The following is a 20301-nucleotide window of genomic DNA, read 5'->3' as shown; positions in this document are numbered from 1 at the left end:
CTATATCAATGTTCAGTTTTGTGTTAAGGAAGAGGGAGAAGACTTAATTTTCATATTGAAGTTAAAAAGGCAGTTTCTGGAAATATTGATAAGCTTCTTTTGGAGACATACAGGTCCCTATACCTTGGTTTAGTTGTGGGGGTTTTGTTTTTTTTTTTTTTTTGGTTCAGTTTTGGAGATGGTTGGTCAGTCACATTCCATTCTCATGTGCTTCTCATAAGATAAAGGCATCACAAAAACTTGCACCTGCTGGTGACATCAGAGAACTACAACCTGACAATTTTCCAGTACACCTAAAATAAAACTCCTACTGGGAAGAGGCAGATTTTTTTTTTTTTTTTAAGTAGGCGTTAATAAGAATATTCTGAAGAAAATTTAGGATGAAACATCTGCTCTGCAAAATACAAATTCAAATTCTTTTTCCCCAGCTGAAACCTCTGTCATTTCTGGAACATTCATTCTAAAATTAAAAAAAGTTATTGCTTCTATTGAAGCTCAATATAAGTTAGAAAAAGAATTGCATATTTTCTTAAAAACATTGCAAATATACATCTAAGAAACAAAATGCACTCTAAAACAAGTGTCTAGTAAGAGACACTGTTTTAAACAACCTGTAATTAACAGCTTTACAAAAAAATTGAGGAATGTAGCACATTTATAACATGACAATACTAAAATCCTAAACAATTCATTTAGCATTCTTGGTAAGTAGTGTTTTAAATATACATATCTCTTTACAAAACAGTTTAGCAATTCCTTATACCACTTACAGTATATAAATATTTGAATAAGAGGTCATAATGGGAGATGCCAGGGTTTATATTTACTCTCAGATGCTTCAGATTTAATAAATGTTTTACTATAAGGCACAATACTGCTAATCCAAAAGAAAGGAATAAAAGCTAATGATAAACCCAGTCAAAACTCCTAATATGGAACCACCAAGAGAAGAATTCTAGCATCTATAGGAAAACAAAACAAAACAAACACACACACTTCAGAGAGGATCTTAAGAAATGGTTCCAACTTGTACATAAAGTGGGACAGGATGGGAGCAGGAGTAAGAAGGAATTCAGTAAAATCTTATAAATAGACTAATAAATATACTTTTAGCCATAATTAGCCCTTTACCTCTGTTCTACTGAGTTTAAGATTGAAAGAGGTAACCAGTGTGCATATACGTAAATAAGTCTACATGCTCAGCACGTTAAGACCCCCTAGCACAACCTATTACTGCCATATTCAGTATAAAAAGCTAGTGAGATGGAGAAAGTCTCCTTTTCTCTCAGCATCCACTCTGAGTGGAACACATTACAAGATCAAATTAGTATTTATTACATATAAGGATATTTGTAACTATTATTTTTTCATCTTGAAAAAGGATATGCAACATATCCATGAGTTATTTGATTCCTTCAAATAATCCTTAGACTATGTCTTTTCTAAGAACATCTATCTCCAATTACAACAGATCAGAACTTTCAGATCATTTTAATAGTTGTAGTCTTGTAAGTGTTCTCTGTGTGTAGGTACTGAATGTAAATAGTGCATCCAAAATATTTACCATTAGACATTCTACACTGTTTTCACTGCCTAGTCTTCATCTTTTTTTACAGCCCTCTGGAACACAACGACATTGTAATAATGCTTACAGAAAAAGGGTTATTGCATCTTTTTTAGGATGAGACATCCAGAGGAGATATTATAAAATCCTCTTTTGTACAAAATTCTAAGTTATTAGCCCTTTTGGAACACCAGCTAGAAAAGTTTGAAAGGTAAAATAATTTACATTGTTATTTTCCATTAACTAGACAAAAGTTCATACTAATTAAATAAAAAATAATAATTCTTTAACAGTCTGTTCAAGATATCTTCCATGAAGCAGTTCAGTGGGAACTTCCATTAGCCAGATGTTCTCCATGCCGGTTATTACTGACATCCACATCTAGAAGTCAGGAATTAGAAGACAAATTGTTTGTTGATTTACCATTTTAATGCACTTTATCTGTTAAGTTAATCTCATCTCCAGCAAAAAATGCCATATTCAGATAAATCTAAGGTTCTCAAGCTTCTCTAGGTGAGAAATCCTCCCAGAACATTGTTTACATCTTTTTTTCTCTTAAGTCCAATCTTCTCCAGCTTGATGGGAGTCTCTCAAAATCTGCCTGCTTGTAATTTTTGAACATCAGTAGCAACACTACTCAATCTGGTCAGCACTGCAATATTAAGACTACTAACAACACTTACAGAAAGGTTTCTTCTTCTAACCCAATTAATGGCATTAAGGTTTGTCAAGGGATATACTGCATTATTACTTACCAAGTAATGCTGTGGTTTCACCTGCATCCTCTTTCAAACTGGTACATTGCAATACAGATTCATTGGTGGAGGAAGCTGACAGTTCGCTTACTTCGTTTCTGTCATCATCTTGTAAAGCAATACTCAGACTTCCAACTGAAACACTGCCACTTATTGATTCAGGTATTGGAACATCAAGCGCATCTTCAGAGTCCCCCTTCAAAATTAAGTATATTAACTGACACTTTGGTCCACCATTAGGAATCAACAGTCTTCCATTTTAGCACTTTGTAATCTGACCTTACTGAGAAAAGGATCATTCTTCCCATTTTCCACACTCTTGGAGACAGAATTGAGCACTATCTACTCTCACTTTTAATATCTGACTCCCAAAAAAAGAACCCTTGATGAACCAAGAATAACAACTGCAGGAGTCTACTTAGCTAGCATTCAGGATGGGGTATCTCAACACTTGTTAGCAACTGTATTGCTGCAGTCTGGTTAGGAGCATGCTCAGCCTATACAAGGTCTTCACCAAGCAAACATGCTGATCCTTTACAAGGTTCTACTGAGTCTGTGGGAACTGCTCTTTTTCATGATATTAGGCTAGCAAGTTTGGACAGATTTTATTATTTCTATTGAGGCAAGCAAACTTTTGACATCAGAACAAACTTCCCTCCTCCTCTTCCTACAGCCTATCCTTAAACTCTTCCAAAAGATGAAGATGCTGGCTTCTCAGTTCGCAGGAAGAAAACATTTTCAACACAAAGGGATTTATTTCAGCTATTATCTAGCATGTACTACTTTACTAAAACCAGCTCTCAGAACAGATCAAAGAAGTCTTACATGCACAATTCTGTTCCTAAGATTAAAGAGACCCCCTTCATAAAGCCATTGCCATTAACGTTATGAAATTAATATTATGAAATTAATATAATGACATTATTTATGCACAGGCAAGTACACTGCAGTACGAAGTAGCTATTCCTCAGGCTTTATAAAGAATAGTCTCCTCCCCGCTTGCTCCACCCTGAAACGATTAGCAAACTCCCATCTCCTTAGGATTTATGAGCTTCTAGGCTGGTCCATTCTTTAGCATCAAAGCAGCACAGTTTAAAATATGCTGAATTTTAGTAAGTTATAGAACAGTTACATTTAAACACAAGTTAAGACACACATGACAATTAATCGCCAGGTTTTGTCGTATGGCAGTTAATGGTTTTGGTTTCCAAAAAAATTCGGTTTCCAGGCAGTTAAATAAGCACTGAAGTTACAAGATTCAAAAATGCTCCACTAAATCAGTAAATTAGACATGTTGAACTCCAGTTCTTTTTTTCATAAGAAATAGTGTAATGCAGAACTAGATCACTGAAATCCCTTGTTTACAAAACAAGGGCCAGGAAATAGAACTTAATGCTTTCTTTCTATTTTAAGCTTTTAAAATTTGAAGCATATAAATATTTTTATTTTCCATAAAATTGAATCCAGCCTTCAGCCTCTCTGCAGAAAGTTTAATAGATTTCTATAATAAGGCTGCACATTGCTGGCTGCAGTTATGTCACTCAGTGAGCTCACCAGTAAAAGCTGTCTTGTTCTTCACACTTACTTTTTCTTATGTCTGTAAAACATTCACACAATCACTCTACGAACCAGACTGAGCAACCTGAATCAAGCTGAAAGCTAAACCAGATAAAGTACTGAATGATTTCACACATTACTAATTTCAGTGGAGCTTGAATGTTTGATGTATAAGCAAGCTCATTTCCCCCATTCCATTAGGAAAAAACTGGGCTTCTGTATATAATATAATATAATGCCATTCGACCTGCTTCCAACATTCGTTTTTCCTAAAAAGCAGAGGAGGTATTACTCCTCTTGATTATGCTTAGTATCAGCATCCCCTGCAACAGTCCAAATTTAGTGAAGAAAAAGGATGTTCTGAAGGACAACACATTTCAGTATTCAGACCATACACAAAAGCATATATCCCTTTGCATATAACAAAAGTTAGGTCAACTCCAAGAACTGAAAATAAGCCAAAATTAAGCTACTAACACAGACGTGTTAATGTAACTGCAGTTGTTCCACATGACCAAAAAGATTACAAATCCTGGGTAAAGTCAGGTTTGATGCACAGAACCACCACAATCTGGTATATATTATATTGCATAGCAAGAGTATTGTCACCTTTGACAAAAATTAAATGGCGAGTCATAAAAGCAATGTCTCATAGATCTGCTAAGTCTCTTTTACCAAATAAGAGAAAAGCTAGTCAAAATGCACACGTAGTCTATGAAGGGAAGGTACCCAAAACCAAAGAGTGCCACTATTTTCTCAAGATCTCTATAGAACAGTAGAAAAGAGGTACATTCATGCCTATGGCATTTTAGTGGAACTCAAGACTATTTATCAACAGCGACTGAGTAACCTACCGCATGTGTCTTCATCTCTCTTTTCTGGTGCTGTCAGAAAGAAATGAAAGCACATCATTTTCTCTATTTACGTAACTCCTGGTGAAAGTCTTTAGGAAGGTTCTGAGTACTGGTTCATTTACAAGGACAAAACATTTGGCATATGTAGAAGCACACATAAACACAATTTAGAAACACTAATTTCTTCCTCTGAATCACGGTTCTCAACAAGACAGCATATATGTTCTAGATCTACTGAAATTAGCTAGATTTGTGCAGCTTGGGCAAATTGCCCCACCTCCGCCTTAATTTCATTACTATTGTCAGCTGGGGATAGAAAAATTTGGTTATTACAGAAGAGTACATGGAGGATTAGCCAACTGTACAATACACCGTTCAAGCTATTACTCATAAAATTCCCCTATTTTTCCTGGTTCTCACTTGATTACTCTTGCGTCTTTGCCCAGCTTCTTCAGTCTAGGCAAGTAACAACTGTTCTCACGTTCTGAACAGTTATATGAAGTCTTGTTTCTTGCGTTGTACTTAAAGTAAGTATGCAACATACCCAGTATCCCAAAGCTTTAATAACGTCTAGTTTACACATTGGACAAGTTCGGTGGTCCAAAAGCCATGGGTCAATGCACGTTCTATGAAAGATATGCCTAAGGAAAACAAATACTGATTAGAACTTATCATTCAAGACTATTACATTAAGAGGTAAGCCAATTCCTTCAAAATCTTGACAATTATTCTACAGTTCATATAGATAATTAATATTCTTAAAGCATCATTTCACAGTCTAAGTGATTAAAGTGATATCACATAAAATAGTTGCAACAGTTGAGACAAGATGAAAAATATAATTCCTCAGAACTTTAATACACAGAACTACTATGCATATGGCTTGCATCAATAACCATTCAGAGCCAGTGCCAGTATTTTAGCAAGCAAGCTCTAAAAAATAATTCATTAAACAGTTGCTACACATCTAAGAGCAGCCATTTTAAAGCTCAAAAAGTCCATAACATCACATGCGTAATGGTGTTTTCCCATGATTCTTAATTTAAGATACACTGAAATATTGAGGATATTTTCTCATCTTTGGAGTTACCCATGCCTATACTAGCAAACCCAGCTTCCAAACAGATGGTGACATGTGAACTGCCCATCACAACTATCCCTAGGATGTTCTAATGCCTGAACTATACCTGGGAATTGTTTGGGAGAGTGTTGCGCTGGCAAGGGGCAAAAGCATAGCAAATAATGTACTAAGAATTTAGCAGCGTTCCAGTATGTAGGAATGTGTTTAGGCACTTTTTTAAATTCACTAGTACAGGCATAACCATAAGTTTTCAATTTCATGCTAGCCTTCTTAAGAACGAAATGTGTTACTAACCACATAAAACCCACTGAGCTAGCAGTTCAACAGTTCAAACTTAAGAGGTTCTGCTTTGCTCCTACACTTCTCCCAATTGCTACTACCACCTCATATATGAAATACTATACAGTCTCCCAAAGCCCTTTAACATGTAACTGGCCATACAAATGGCACAGCTTCAGCTCTGTATACAGCTTTGCCACCAGAGTTTCCAGGAAGCTCATCGAATATTTCTTAGGGAAAACATAGTAAAGAGGAGAGAACAGTTATGGTAACTTACTTGCATGGCAGAATCCGGACAGTATCTTTCAGTTTATAATTTTCAATGCACACAGCACAGTTTTCCGCATCAACATCTAAACCCTGAAGATGACAACACATTTAGATGCATTATGTCCATCTGTCATTACAGTAACAAGCCGCGTCTCATATATAACTTTGCAAGTGTATGTGGTATAGATTGTTCTAGCAAATAAACTGCTTCTTCACTTAATTCGAGATTCCATCAAGAGGTGATTTGATCAAGTGATACCAAAGATTAAAACCAGCCAAACTCCGATTTTCTAATTTATACAACTATACACAACACCTTAAGCCACTTGTTAAGTCGCAAACGCTAGCTGTGTTCATGGGAGCACAATAAAACTTAGTTTAACATCGCTACAACATGAAGAAAGTTTGAGAGATTCACAGAGATGCAAGTACATAATCTAATTCTTAACTGATGGTCGGTCTCAAAGGCTTGCAAGTGCACAAGTAGGAAGAGACTCTGGGGGTTGAATGCTACAAACTCTCCTTTCCCTACATTTTTCTTTCTTCTATCGCATCCTAGTAAATAGTCTTGGGAGGCTAGAGGAGAAGAACTGAAGTAAAGAATTTGCATGATTTTAAAACTCCTCTCCAAGCTCATACAAAAGATGTAGTCAAAACACAGTATTTTTTTTTCCCCAGTGTGTGTCTTTCAAAGGATCCTAACAGGTCATACATACATACTAGGTTATATATGAAGGATATATCCTGATACAGGAGAAATAATTCAGTGTTAACTGGGTTGTATTAAAAACAAGTATTAGAAGAACAGAGAGCAGGCCAACTCCCTTTCTCATCCCCCACAAAAAACTGCACTATTTCAATATTGTTACCACAAATGTTCATATGAACTAGTGCTACAAGCAAGCTTTTAAGATCAGGGCAAAATTTTCTTTTTTTTTTTTGCATACTATCAATTTACGTAATTAATGATTTAAACTCCTATATAAGTCAAATTAAGATTTGTTTTTATAAAAGCAGGGAAAATAACAAAAAATATTGTATTTATTCTACTGCAAATATTTTTCATTCCGTACAAGAGGCAAAGTCCAAGCACATCGTATGTAACACATAATCAAATGAGTATCCATTTTACAATAATCCCTTAAGCCTCTCAGGAAAGACCTAGATGATAGCAAATACACTTTTTAAGGTTGACCTATTTTTAGTTAAATGCCTCAACTCTGAGTGAAATAATGAAAATTGTACTGTATCACAATAACTAAAAAGAAGAAATATACTCTTTCAATCATAATGACTGAATGAAAGGAAATATTTAAAAGAAAACGTACATTTATAGAGTAGAAAAGACTATTTTCAGATGAATTCACATCAGTTCACACAAGTACATTTGCATCAGTAAGTTACACAAATTTGCTGATAGTAGGCTGATTCAAACCAAATGATAAAACATAATTCACCAAGGATAAAACCTGTGTAGAATTTAATCTAATTTCATTCTACTTGGCTAAACCAACATGGCATTCATTGTTACAACCAATGCACTGTATAACAACTTACTTAAATTCTGCTTCCCCCCATTCCCCCTTAAGGGTATATAGATGGGAAGGTACACTGCAAACCTGGTACACTGCAAACAATCTCATAATCCTTTTTAAAGGTTTACTGAACATCAACTTAAAAGCAGTTAACAGCTWCCTTATGGCCCTCATCACAGATTTCATCATGACCCATTTACACCCATTTCTTCTTATGCTGCTTTATACTTTGATACTAGTTTACACATGTTTTGGTTCAATTCCATCTTTCTTGATCTCATCAGTGCACTGCACAGAAGTATGAATACTCCTCTGTTCGTGGCTTGACAAAGATGACAAGTGGAATTTAGAATATAATTAAAATAAAGATTAACAAATAGTTGTAAAATGCTACTTAAACATGCTGAATGTATAAGGGGAAAAAGGCAAGTCAAAGACAGTTTTTCTTTTAATTTAAAACTGGTTTAATAAATGAAGCAAATATTCTAGGAAGTATTCTGGGACCTAGGCCCAATTGCTTCTGTTCAACCATGTCTTCTAAAGTTTTTAAAACTTCAACATCCTTTCTCACCTTAGTTTTATTTGTGGATTGAAAGCAAAAAAAAAATAACCTTTTTTTTTTTTTTWAAAAAAAGTCTCTGAGCAAGTCACTCCTTAATTAAAAACTAATCAAATAAGCCAGATTGGGTGGGAGAGGGGGGCCAGTAGGGGGAAAGAAATCTCTGCACTGGCAGAAGTCTGCAGTCAGAAACCAATTCAGACCCTGGAATCAGAATCTAGAGACTGCCTGAAACAGTATTACTTTCTTTCAAAACCTAGGCTTTTTCTACTTCATATTTATTTTAGATTTAATAAGTTTAGGCCTTATATGCCAAACAGATCTGTTTTAAAAATTCAATACAACTTTCAGAAAGTTTTTAATATAGAGAAATATTTTAATTTATGCTTCAAGCAGGTCTATATAGCTCCTTAATGTATTGTATGTCAAAAGGGATAAAACAAGTATTTTATTTTTCATAGCTTTTTAGATTTCTAAAGCCTTCTAATCAATAAAAAATATGGATATTCCATTAAAAAAAGAAAACAAAACATTACATCAGCTGTAAAAACTGTGCAATCAATAGGTCCTAGGAAGTATTTTGCAATTCACTTGTTGATGCTTGCAAGTGCTGTTAAGATATTAGTGTTTCCTCATGTTTACAGAGCCAGCCTTTTTAGTCTCCTGCAATGTTCTGCATAACTAGATATTATTTGCAACAAACTAGCCTTACATTTCAGAAATAGTCTGAGTTTGGCCTTCTAAGCAAAGGTGCTAAAGAGGTTATAAGGGTCACACTCCAGCTGGGCAATCTTGCAAGCATTTTAGTTTAAATTCTACAAAGATTACTTTACAGCAGTGTTCAAATCACATGTCAATAACCAAAGCCATTGAATTACCTTGTCTCCACGTTTCACAGTATGCAGCTGAAGCTGGCTGATTGCTTTCTTGGTTTCTTTCCTATGTCCCTTGAATAAAGCCAGACAATTTTAAATATTAGTACACAGGTTAGTTTTAAGAGTGACATTTAAAAGCTTTTAAACACTTGCCATGTAGATTACTAAGTTTTCTGGATGCATCCAGAAAATTAACAATTTGGCTAGATCATATGTTTACAAAATACTTCCAGCCAATAGATGTTGAGGAACACCATGTTTTGAATTCTTAGGGCACACTAGTAAAAATTATCTATAAACACTCTGCTTAACAATGGAACTAAACTGGGTGCAGAATTATGCAGACAAGGTTGACATATGTAGTCATGTACACTAATTGCCTGCATTAAGGGACTTCCCACTCAAGAAAATTAAAACTAATTTTCTCTTTAGAGGCAATCAAAGCTGAAACAACAGTAGTATAACCAGGCCTTCTAGATAGTCAAACCAATAAGCAAGCATGCTGGTACATTTTATACAAGCTTGAGAGAAGGGGGAATTCCACCAAAGAGTCTATAGCTAGTTATCAAGGCTTAAGGTCAAAAGGCTGTTTGTTGCTATTAATACTTCCCCTCAGTTGCACACTGTGTAAGACATTATACAAAGCCTTCCATTGAAAAGACTTGCTATGCAAAGGAGATAACAAGAAAGAAAGGCCTAACAGACATGAGACACCATATCAGACAACTATACATTAACAGTCCCAATTATGCTTAGAGGGGAAGTGAGAAAATGAAGAGGTACTATATTCTAAGACTAAAGTGATAGCTACCATTTGAAGTTGAAGAACGAATCACACCCAATCAGCAGATATTGATCTGTCTAGCAGCAACCCACATCATTGATGAAATACCATTAAGAAATCAGAAAATAATAATAATGGCAGCTTTTCTCTTTAATGATGATTACAGTGACTTATATCCTGCAAACAAACTTATTTTTCATTCTTTAAAAAAGAAAAATCCCAATTGTCCATATTAGAATTAAGATTAAAGTACCCTCAAAAATAGACAGATTTAACGAGGCAGCAGTCTATTCCACCTTCTATACCAGGTCAAGATTTTCTGCACAGTCCTATTTCATCTTTGGTAACAAGGAGTTCTTCCAAAGATTTATTGCTAAACTGATAGTAGGACAACTCAGAAGATATCCTTTTTCAGCTTCACTTACCAGATATAGAGTAGCTCGCATTAAAGCAAAGCTTCATTAACTTCCAAGTTTTTATTACTATGGGGTCTTATCGCCAAGCTAAATAAAGGCTTTTTGGAAACAAAAAGCCACTTTTCTAACTCATATTTTAAACATCTAATAATATATCTTGACAAAAGTGTCCAAAGTCTGTTTAAAACCTAGTTTGTCGAAAACTGCATTTCGGGGGAGGGTTGATTTAAAAAAAATTTTTTTTTACAGCTGTTTTAAAAGAGGGAGACTAGAGGAGAGTGGCATAGCCTTCTAATGCTAGACAATTTCATTAAATTAAAAAGCGCTTAAAAGACAAACCAAATGGCAAACTTTGTTCTTAGCGTTTGTGACATGTATTTTTGGGAAACATCCCGTTCAATCTATAAAATGCTCTTAAACTCTTTTTATAAAGAGTTTGAACTTTCTGTAACTGTCCTAAAGCTAAAATAACAGGAAGAAGCAACTTTCTTCATGAAATAGCTGTTACAACAGATATAAACATCCCTTTTTCTATAAATATTCCTCTAAAATTCTTGGGCTTTTTTGAAAATATTCTGAGGTTTAAGTTCTAAGACTTAAAGCTTCATAAAAAGAACATAGGGAACCAAAACAAGCATCTTTAAGTAGACTGTAAGTTTAATCATTATGGATGCCCCAGGTGTTATCCTCAGCTGTTGAAAAGAGGAATTAATTGTTTTCCTAGAAGAGTCCTGTAAATTACCTCAGAGCTCAGGCTCCTGAAGTCAATCAAAAGTTATTATTCTCCTTTCCCTCCTCCCCCATAGTTAGAACCTACACATCCAAACAGAAGGCATATAAAGTCCAAATGTTAAGTAGTCATTTGAAACTACTTTTTCATACAAAATTAAGATTAAATGAAAGAAAGAAAAAAGCTGTTTGCAAACAAAACCAAGTGCAATTTTCTTTTTCACTGTGACTAGAGAACTATGGCATGGTTGCTGATGACGATGGATGGACCATGATGACTGCACACTGGTGGAAGGATAGGATTGTAAGTCTCAAAAGGATTTCTCAAAGAACCAAAAATCTTAGGCCTAATTACTTGAGTGTCCTATTAAAAACAGTTAACTGTAACACTGTTAATCTCCGTTAAAAAAAAAAAAAAAGTGTGCCCTGGTTAGTGAAGTTAGTACTTTCAGAATGAAAATTACTTAAGAATTAACATAACTTCCTTCCTTCTGAAGGTAATTTAAACTAAAATGACAAATCACACAAGAAGCTGCCTTATTCAGTTGTTAACAACTGGCTAAATATATTTCCCACAACTTTGTACAAACTTGTGATACTGATTAGCACACTACTTATTAGCCTTACTAAACACGACTGAGTACTGCTCATAGATAATGCAGTAGCAAGCAAACATAGATCTTTAAGAATACTTCAATAAATAGGCAAAGTCAGGAAAATGATTTGACATGAGAAGACTGCAAACACTAATGCTTTAAAGCATCATCATCTCTAATTACCTGGTTTCCAAATTGTGATCCTGTATACAGAAAACGTTGTATATAGTAAAATATGAGCCAAGCAAGTGATATAATCATCATGGTGATGAAGGCGATGGCTACAAACACAACCGACTGACCACTAATATATTCCTGCACGTGTCGTGTACCAACAACGATACTCATTTTTACTGGAATCCCTCTTCGTACTGGCTCCAGTATCTCTATTCCTTTTGGATAACCAACCATTATCACCACTGTATTTCCTGTTCCTGTTGAGGGGGGAAAAAAAAAGGTCAGTCAACATGGTAAGAAAGGCAATCTGTTTTGATGGTAATTTTGGCCTCTTCAGTTAAGATCTGGGAGGAAAGTTATAGGAAAATGTCTAAGCTTTTCATGCATAGCAGACCTTAAAGAGAGTTTAATAGTAAAGAACATACTATTCACATTATGAAACACTTACATGCAAGAAAAAAAAAAAAACCTTCAACAGATGCGCCTTTATCAAGGTTCTTTACTCCTCATTCCACACAGTGAGACAGGATATGGATGCTAGGCAAGAATGGGCAAGTTATAAGCATTTCACATCTTGAAGTTGCTAAAGTTCTAACACGCTTTCAAAAAACAGCTAATCCTTATTTGTCAGTGCAGAAGTTTTAGCCATAGCTGGAGACAGTCTAGGAAGTACCAAGAGGCACATCCAGTTAAACTGAATCAGAATCCACAGCACAATTAGATTGGAGAGGTGAACAAGAAAAAAAAGATTAAAATACATTAATATTAAATTATATTAAATACTTTAATACTTAAATATTTAAAATTTAATGAGACCTCATGACAAGCTCTTGTTAACAAACACTCTGGGACTCATTTGAGAGCAAAGAATCAAAGGATTTTTCCATTATATTAAAACTTGAAAGCCTTCAATCCATATGAAAACAAAACTGATTCCAGAAAAAGACTTTAAACACATTAGTATGACCAAACAAGATAAGATATTGTCAAGACCGACTAGCAGAAACCAAAGATCCCTTTTGGCTAGAGCTTCACTCATTTTTTTTCTGGAAACATCTCCAGCATTGTCCCAGAAGCATCTGACTTAMGAGTTTACAAAATAAATGACAAAACAAATCTACTTGTTAAAAATGTTACTGCACATCTTCCTGGTTTAAACCATATTTATTCAGATAGTTCTTACTTCGTTTACTAACACTGCTATATACTCCTGACAAAACATGTTTTTATAGCCTACATTTCACTCATGCTTCTGAGAAAAAGTAACTAAATTACAAGCCAGCTCCTTTCAGAGAGAAAATAAGAGGAAAAAGAAAGGGGCTTTCCTATCCAAAAAGCTAAAGTCATAATATCATGACTACCTTTTTAGATACACAAAATTGCCTACTTGCAGTAAGACCTTCCACTGAATATTTATAAAACCTTTTTTCTTCACAGTTGTGTTAGTTTCACTATTGAGAAGCTATGTCAAAAGAAACTGCTGTCTAATTTATAACATTACATCATGGGGGGATTTTCAAAACTTAAAGAAAAGCATTTCACATCCAACCACCCACCTATCTGCCTACTTAGACAGAAAGTTATTTGCCTGAAGCATTAAAAAAGTCAGGGAAACTCTTATCCATTGGCATGCTAGGATATCACACACTTTCACTTCTGTAGCTCCCCCTTCCATAAACAGTTCCTCCTTCCGTAAGGTGCTTACGGTCTGCTGTGGATAAAACGCTAAAAGTTCCAAATAATGGCATAATCCTCCTATCTGTGTGCCAGTTAGCCTTTTTCACCTTCAGCTTAGGCAATCATCCCACTTCCATTCATCTACTCTTAGAAACTATTGCACCCGTTTGTGAGTTTCGGACCTGGCAAAAGAGCAGATTTTCCAAATAAGGCTAAGTTTCTAAAAGTTTTGAGGGTTGTGTGGAGAGACAAAGAATAAGGTGCCTTTGGAGAAACTAACTTATGTCTCCACTCAGTCATCACACACTGTGCACCAGCGGCCAGTTGACCAGTCAGCATTCACCCAGCTCACAGCATGTGTTGTCTTGCCTAGTGGGAGTATTAGGAGACACAAAGCAATGAAGTTTAAGATGACTAGGACACATCCACAAGCAGCTAGGCTTCACTAATTAGTTCTACTGTCAGAAACAACGTGCTTATTCACACGACACCAAAAGTCCAAGCATGCTAAGAACTGATTAACAAATGTTATTTTCCTCTTAAACCAGCACAAAAGCATTATCAAAGAGACTAATGAATCTTTGAGAGAAGGGATAATTTGAAATTTTCTTTGCTTTCTGGCCTTGGACAAACCCATTGGAGTTAACAAGAAAAGAAAGTAGGAAGACAGAAATTCTCACATAGTTGAGAACTGTCACCCACAAACTTAAAACAGGAGATTAGGTTCTATTATGTCTTTAATCAACTGTAAGAGTTTCAAATAACTGGGTGCTTCAGGGTTCTTACTGACTGGTAAAGGACTGTTGGAAGAGGTTTGCATGGTTTCATTCAGGCTGAAGAGAGCAGGGAAAGTTTCAAGACTAGAAGAAGCTTGGATTTTTAGATCAGTGTCTACCTCCTCTTCAGTCCCAAAATCTAGAGTTGGTTAAATCCTGCTATACAATTCTCTGCACCATTTCTAACGAAAATATTTTTGAAAAAGGTCACAATAATCAGTAATGCCTACTGATGGAACAGCTGTTTTGGCATTAGCATGTCCAACTGTCAGTCAGCTATTGCCTTGATTAGGAAAGCTGGATATTTTTGTGCAACAGCTGCTAGATACTGTGACATCTTCCAGTTTTAAAACTTAACAAAAGCCAAAAAAGTGAGATAAGGCACACCAATACCAATCTTATATCTATTACTCATATGCCACATTTAGTTTCTAGTTTGCTTTTACCTCTTACAAGCTTCAAGTTAAACAGTATATGTATGACATTTTTTATTTAAATTCCCATTAAAGCATTTTTAACATTTTAAAGATTTGGTGATGAACCTATTAAAAATACATAAAATTAAACATGATGGCCTTGAAGGTCATGAGATGGAAGGAGGGGAAGAAAAAAATGGAGATTCACTATTACAAAAGGAACAAGAGTGGGCTCAGAAAAGCAGTTGYCCCAAGCAGTCCATAAAACTTTGGACTATAACTTCAACTCCCATTCCCCGTGCTAATTTTAGACTTCTGTTCTGAAAGGCATTAAAAAAAAAAATGCTGCCGAGTCATTCCATCAGCTTCTTCAACTGCAATACAACTCAAGAGACCTTAAATCACAATTACAAAAGAATTTCAAGCATCTTGCATGCACGTGTGCACACACGCACACAGAAAGCATGATTTGTTGGCTTTACTCTTCTGTGACTATTTCCAATTTTGCAATAAATAACCAGATGTTTATTCTGCTAGAACAAATTTGTTATATTTTTTAGGATTGCTTGATGTTTGAGTGGAATTGGGTAGATTTGAAGTCTGGCATGTGCTTTTTAAAAATAATTATCCAAATAAAGCAGTGCGAGCTGGCAAATCCTTAGGATACCTGGAAATGAGGACAAGTTTGGAACTCTGAGGAGATGGAGGCATGTTTCCTGCCAACGTGCCAAGGTCATTTTTACTCCTGGTATTGTTACAGTCTTCTCTTGTAGATGGAAACCAGCACTCTCCTGATGAGGAAGAAGCAGCGCAGATACAAATCTTGATTCCAGGCATTCCAAACTATCACATTTATTCCCATTCATGCCTACACATAACTTCAAGATCATTTTCTATCATCTGGGAACCAAATACAGCTATAGTCTAGTTCTGTCCTCATGAGAAACACCAGAAAATCCTCAGAGCTTGAGAACCCTGGTAAGAATGTTTGAGGTCAGTCTATTTTTGAGGTCAATCTATTTAAGCTAGGCATCTTACTCAAATTGCCCAAATTTACACTGAATGTGCTCTTTCACTTCTGATTGCAAATCAAAAGCTCTGACCTTTACCAAGCATATAGCAGTACACTAAAAAGTTGAGACAATGAAGCTTGTCATCTAATATCTACCCCATTCCATCTTCCCAAATCCCAGATTTGGGCCATGTTTTCACTTGCCTCGAGGAGGAAGATGTGTAACCAGAAGAATCAAGTAGTCAAGGAGTCAATACAGATTCCCCCCATAGGTTTCTAATGCATGTTTGCTCTTATGTATAAAACAAGATATGAGCATTTTCAAGTTAAGTCTGTTTCTTCAGAACAATGTAGCAGCTCAATGTAATATAGTTGTTCTCTGAGTTAAGAGCGAGCCACTGATTTCAGTTCTATCCTTTTAGAAGAATTGTACCAGAAGCTATCAGAAGCCATCATTAGAATGCAAAAGTAAAACAGAAAGTTATTCATCATTTCAGAGTCGTGGTAAGAACTCAGGTCTCTGAAAGCTACATGGCAAAAAGTTGAAGTATATGCCAAAATAACCTGAACTCTGCTCCTTTGGAGCTGGTAAGAGCCTTTAGAATCATTACAACAAAGTTAGTCTCATCTGCTTTCTTTAATATAAAAAAAAGTGACAGTGAAGGAAAGAATTAGTTGGAACACTTTGGTAAAGCTGCACCAGGTCAAACACGATTTTCTTTACATAGCCAAAGCCATACACTCAAGTCCTGAGCTCCCATTAAATCTACAAGTCACACACCAAAGCTCCAGACCCATTTCTCAAAGTACTGAGGCCATCCCCCATTCTTCCACACTACACCATGTTTGTCAAGCACAATCATATTTTATTCCTTGGTCTTCAAAGCATCAAACTCACATTCTGATCGGGATCCCCAAATCCTAGCTTGCAGAAGAATTCAGAAAGGGGCAGGATGCATAGCATAAAGTATAACAGAAAATACAGAACTGAAAGACCCTTTATTCTTTCCACTGCAATATACCTGTCTCCCCTAACTTCTCCACTGACACAGAGCCTTTAACTCTCCTTAGTCTACCCTTCATAATCCTCCCCACCTTGCCACTCCAGACTCATCACCAATCCTCTCCCAGCTAACATTCGTGTATGTAATTTATTTTCTTTTTGGAAAGGAATCTGAAGGCTTTCAGGCTACCGTATAACAATAGGGCACCTCCCCCCTCCTATAAACCTTGACAGATTTAAAATTGCCTGCAAAGTCTAGATTGTTGACAAAATTGAAGTTCAAATTTATACTGTTCAGATTCAGTAGACAAGGTATAATTCCTTGAGTCACCCAGGTAAAATGAACACTTCCTAGTGGAAAGTAGTCTCTGCCCCACCTGAAGTGGTTTCAGTATTACTTCACCAAAGGAAACAAGGCATCTGGCATTTTGAGCCACTTAATTCAGGCAGGGAAACAAATCAAAAGTTCAAAGGCCTTTTCTTTATTTAAGAAAGAGGATAAAAAGATGAAATAGGTAACCTTGAGATCAGAAAAGCTACCCATTTATCACATTCATGTAAATCAGGCTACACCTCTCTCAGGTATAACAGCTGTCTCACCTCACATCTTTGCCAGTGCCACTACTTGCAAATCCATTAAGTGGACATGCCTTATGTATATAACTCCAGTTCTTAGTTACAGCATTGCAGATTTCCCAGGGTATTTGTTCTCAGCACACCTCCCAGAAGCAGGGCTTCCTCAGATGCCGCTTCACAAATTCCTTCAGAGGAATGGCAAACTTGAACCCTGTAACACAAATAGCTTTACATTCCATGTTCTCCCTTGCCCAGGAACCTTTTCTTCAAGTAATCCAGGATTCAAGTCACTAACAGTAACTCCTCCCTATATTCCCAGCAAAGTACACTGAAAATTGTAGTAGCTATTTAAACATTTAGCCATTTGAAAGTTTCAACCATCAAACATGAAGATTTGTTATTCCAACAGAGCCAATGATTATATACTATTATATTCCTGCCCCATCCAGACCATCTTGAGGTCCAACCTGCATTTGTGAAATAGGTATAAGGCCATACAAATGGATACAAATATATACAAATGTATGTACTATAATAACAAAGCACTCCTTACATAGAGCTTGTATCAGCAAAATTCTATCAGTCTAACAGTAAAAATGTTGTTAAGAGAGTGGTAGCAGTCAGCAAGCACTTCTCTTCATACCACTGCTAGATGCAGCTAGACCAAACTGGAGCACCAACTCAAGAATGCCTTCTGCAGCACAGAGATGACAGGGAAGCAAGAAAATCATGAAAGTTAGAGATTAAGCAAGATTAAAAAAAAAAAAAAAGAGATTCTACTGAAAAGCAGAGAATACTTATGAGAGGGTAAGGTGGGGCATGGAGAGGAATATGGGAAAAACCAACAGGGAGAAAGATTTTTTTTTTTTTTTTTTAACTGATTGGCCAACACACAGTAATGGCCAGAAAAAGAATGTAGCAACTGATAAGAGGAAAGAATTACTACAAAATAAAGAACCTTATTTGCCACATAATATCAAAATGAAAGATACATTTTGCTTAGCATCCCACCTCCACTTTCATGAATGATTAAGAACACAAGAAACAGCCCAAGCTGATACACCCAAGCAAGCAGGAGACCAAGAGGAATAGTAACTACGATTTCAACATCCAAGTTGGTGCTACTCAGTATTTCAGGAAGAGAGAGGCTAGTTCCTCCGCAATATCAGCAACAGCTCCCTAACTGAGGTTTTCAGCTAACCATATAAGAGTAAGTTTGTCTTCTTTAGAAGCACATTACAGTTCTACTTCTACCAATCAATCCCCATCTTCCTTCTCCTCACCACCAAGAAAGATGGACTGGTCATTAACAAGCTCATTGTACCAAAACCATATGAAACAGACATTTGCAGCTTTTTTCTCCCTATTTTGCTTTGTATTTGCATCCTTCTCTGCAGATCTTCCAGTTCGTCAAAAATCTACAAATGCAGTCAGATTTTAGCAGAGTTTTTTTTTCTTCAGTTTAATCATTTAAAACTGTCACGTTCACAGAATTCAACAACGCATTTTAGTCTAGTAGACTGAACAGAGACTGATGCTAGAACATTTAAGTTCTTATCTTGGCAAAAATCATAGATCCTTTCTGTAGGCATGTATAGATAGGCATGCTTGGGCAAGCCAAGTCAGCTTGATCTTTCTCTAGGCGTCAATTTTCCTACCTCATTTATAAGCATTTAAAAATTACCACCTAATGTTTATATCTTTTCCCGTCTTTTACAGAGTTACACATGAGAAAGGTGAAGGTATTACAATAAAGTCTGCACTAAAAGCCATCTTCAAGTAGCTAAGCCCGTGCCTTCAGTGGCACCAGAAGACATCTTCAGGATATCTCATATATTTCTGCACAGTCTGTAGAAAGAAGCCTATGTGTTATTATTGTAACAATTCTGCTTGGAGGTACAGGCTAAAGTAGAAAGCTAGCTTTAAATACGACCATTTCTCCTCTGACTGCAATTCGTTACAGGGCTTCCCGTTTCGATGGCTTCGCCACCTCTTCTCCTAAAATCCTCGTCTGCAACTTTGAAAGCAGAAATGCAATCTGCGTGTTTTCGCATTGCAATGTCTAGTACTTCAAAAAAAAAAGGGGGGGGGGAGAGGAAGTCGGAACCAATTCTTCGTATCGTTTTTTCGGCGATTTCTCCTATCCTCCCCCCACCGCGCCGCGCTTCCGTGTCACCGAGGCAGCGATGTGGCCCCGCGCTAGACAAAGCCACCTCCTCTCCCGCAGGCCCTCTGAGAGCGCGGAGGCGGTGCGACAACAAAGCCCCGCGGCGGCGCCCCAGCCGCTCCCGGGGGCCCGTCCCCCGCCCCGCGCCTCGCTCACCGAGGTGCGACATGGAGACGGTGCTGTTGCCGAAGCGGGCCTCGTTGTAGATGACCACGGCCGCCGCCCGCTTGCGCGCCGCGTTGGTGATCTTGTCCTTGAAGGTGCAGCCGCCGCGGGCCACCAGGGCGATCCAGGGCGGCAGGTCGCCGTCGGGCGGCGCGCGGCTGCCGGGCGGCAGCGGCACGTCGTAGTCGGTGTCGGCGGCGCAGCCCTCCATGTGGCGGGGCGAGGCGCCGCGGGGGATGCCCACCAGGCCCTGCGCGCCCTCCTTGGGCGAGCTGTCCCCGTAGCGGCCGCTCTCCGTGTTGCCCCGCACCGTGCGGTTGCTCAGCGGCTCCACGTACGCCGTGCTCACCCACGCCGTGTACCACTCCAGCGCCCGGGCCCCGTGGCCGCTCGGCGCCCCCAGCGCCACCAGCACCGCCGCCACCAGCGCCAGCCGGGCGCGGCGCAGCATGGCCCGGCCGCCGCCGCCGCCACGCCG

At 37.4% G+C, this 20301-nt stretch overlaps 1 protein-coding gene across 2 annotated transcripts; it reads right to left on the bottom strand.

Annotated features, from left to right (window-relative positions):
* Positions 1-70: 70 nt before the first annotated feature.
* Positions 71-20274, bottom strand: RNF149 (ring finger protein 149). 2 transcript variants are annotated; one of them, XM_026066277.1, is made up of 8 exons: positions 19815-20274; positions 12038-12288; positions 9333-9401; positions 6368-6450; positions 5275-5371; positions 4731-4760; positions 2320-2515; positions 71-1945 (listed from the first exon to the last, which is right to left on the bottom strand). In XM_026066277.1, exons 1-8 carry the CDS (start codon positions 20272-20274, stop codon positions 1887-1889), a joined length of 1245 nt encoding a protein of 414 aa, XP_025922062.1. In that variant the 3' UTR covers positions 71-1886. The 2 variants fall into 2 exon arrangements, with proteins under 2 accessions (XP_025922062.1, XP_025922070.1); XM_026066285.1 differs by lacking the exon at positions 4731-4760.
* Positions 20275-20301: the final 27 nt, after the last annotated feature.

The sequence above is a fragment of the Apteryx rowi genome, unplaced genomic scaffold (assembly GCF_003343035.1).
Source record: "Apteryx rowi isolate R43461 unplaced genomic scaffold, aptRow1 scaffold_103, whole genome shotgun sequence".
Lineage (NCBI taxonomy): Eukaryota > Metazoa > Chordata > Aves > Apterygiformes > Apterygidae > Apteryx > Apteryx rowi.
The sequence above is the reverse complement of the archived record's forward strand: the minus strand, read 5'-3'. Positions and strand labels throughout refer to the sequence as shown.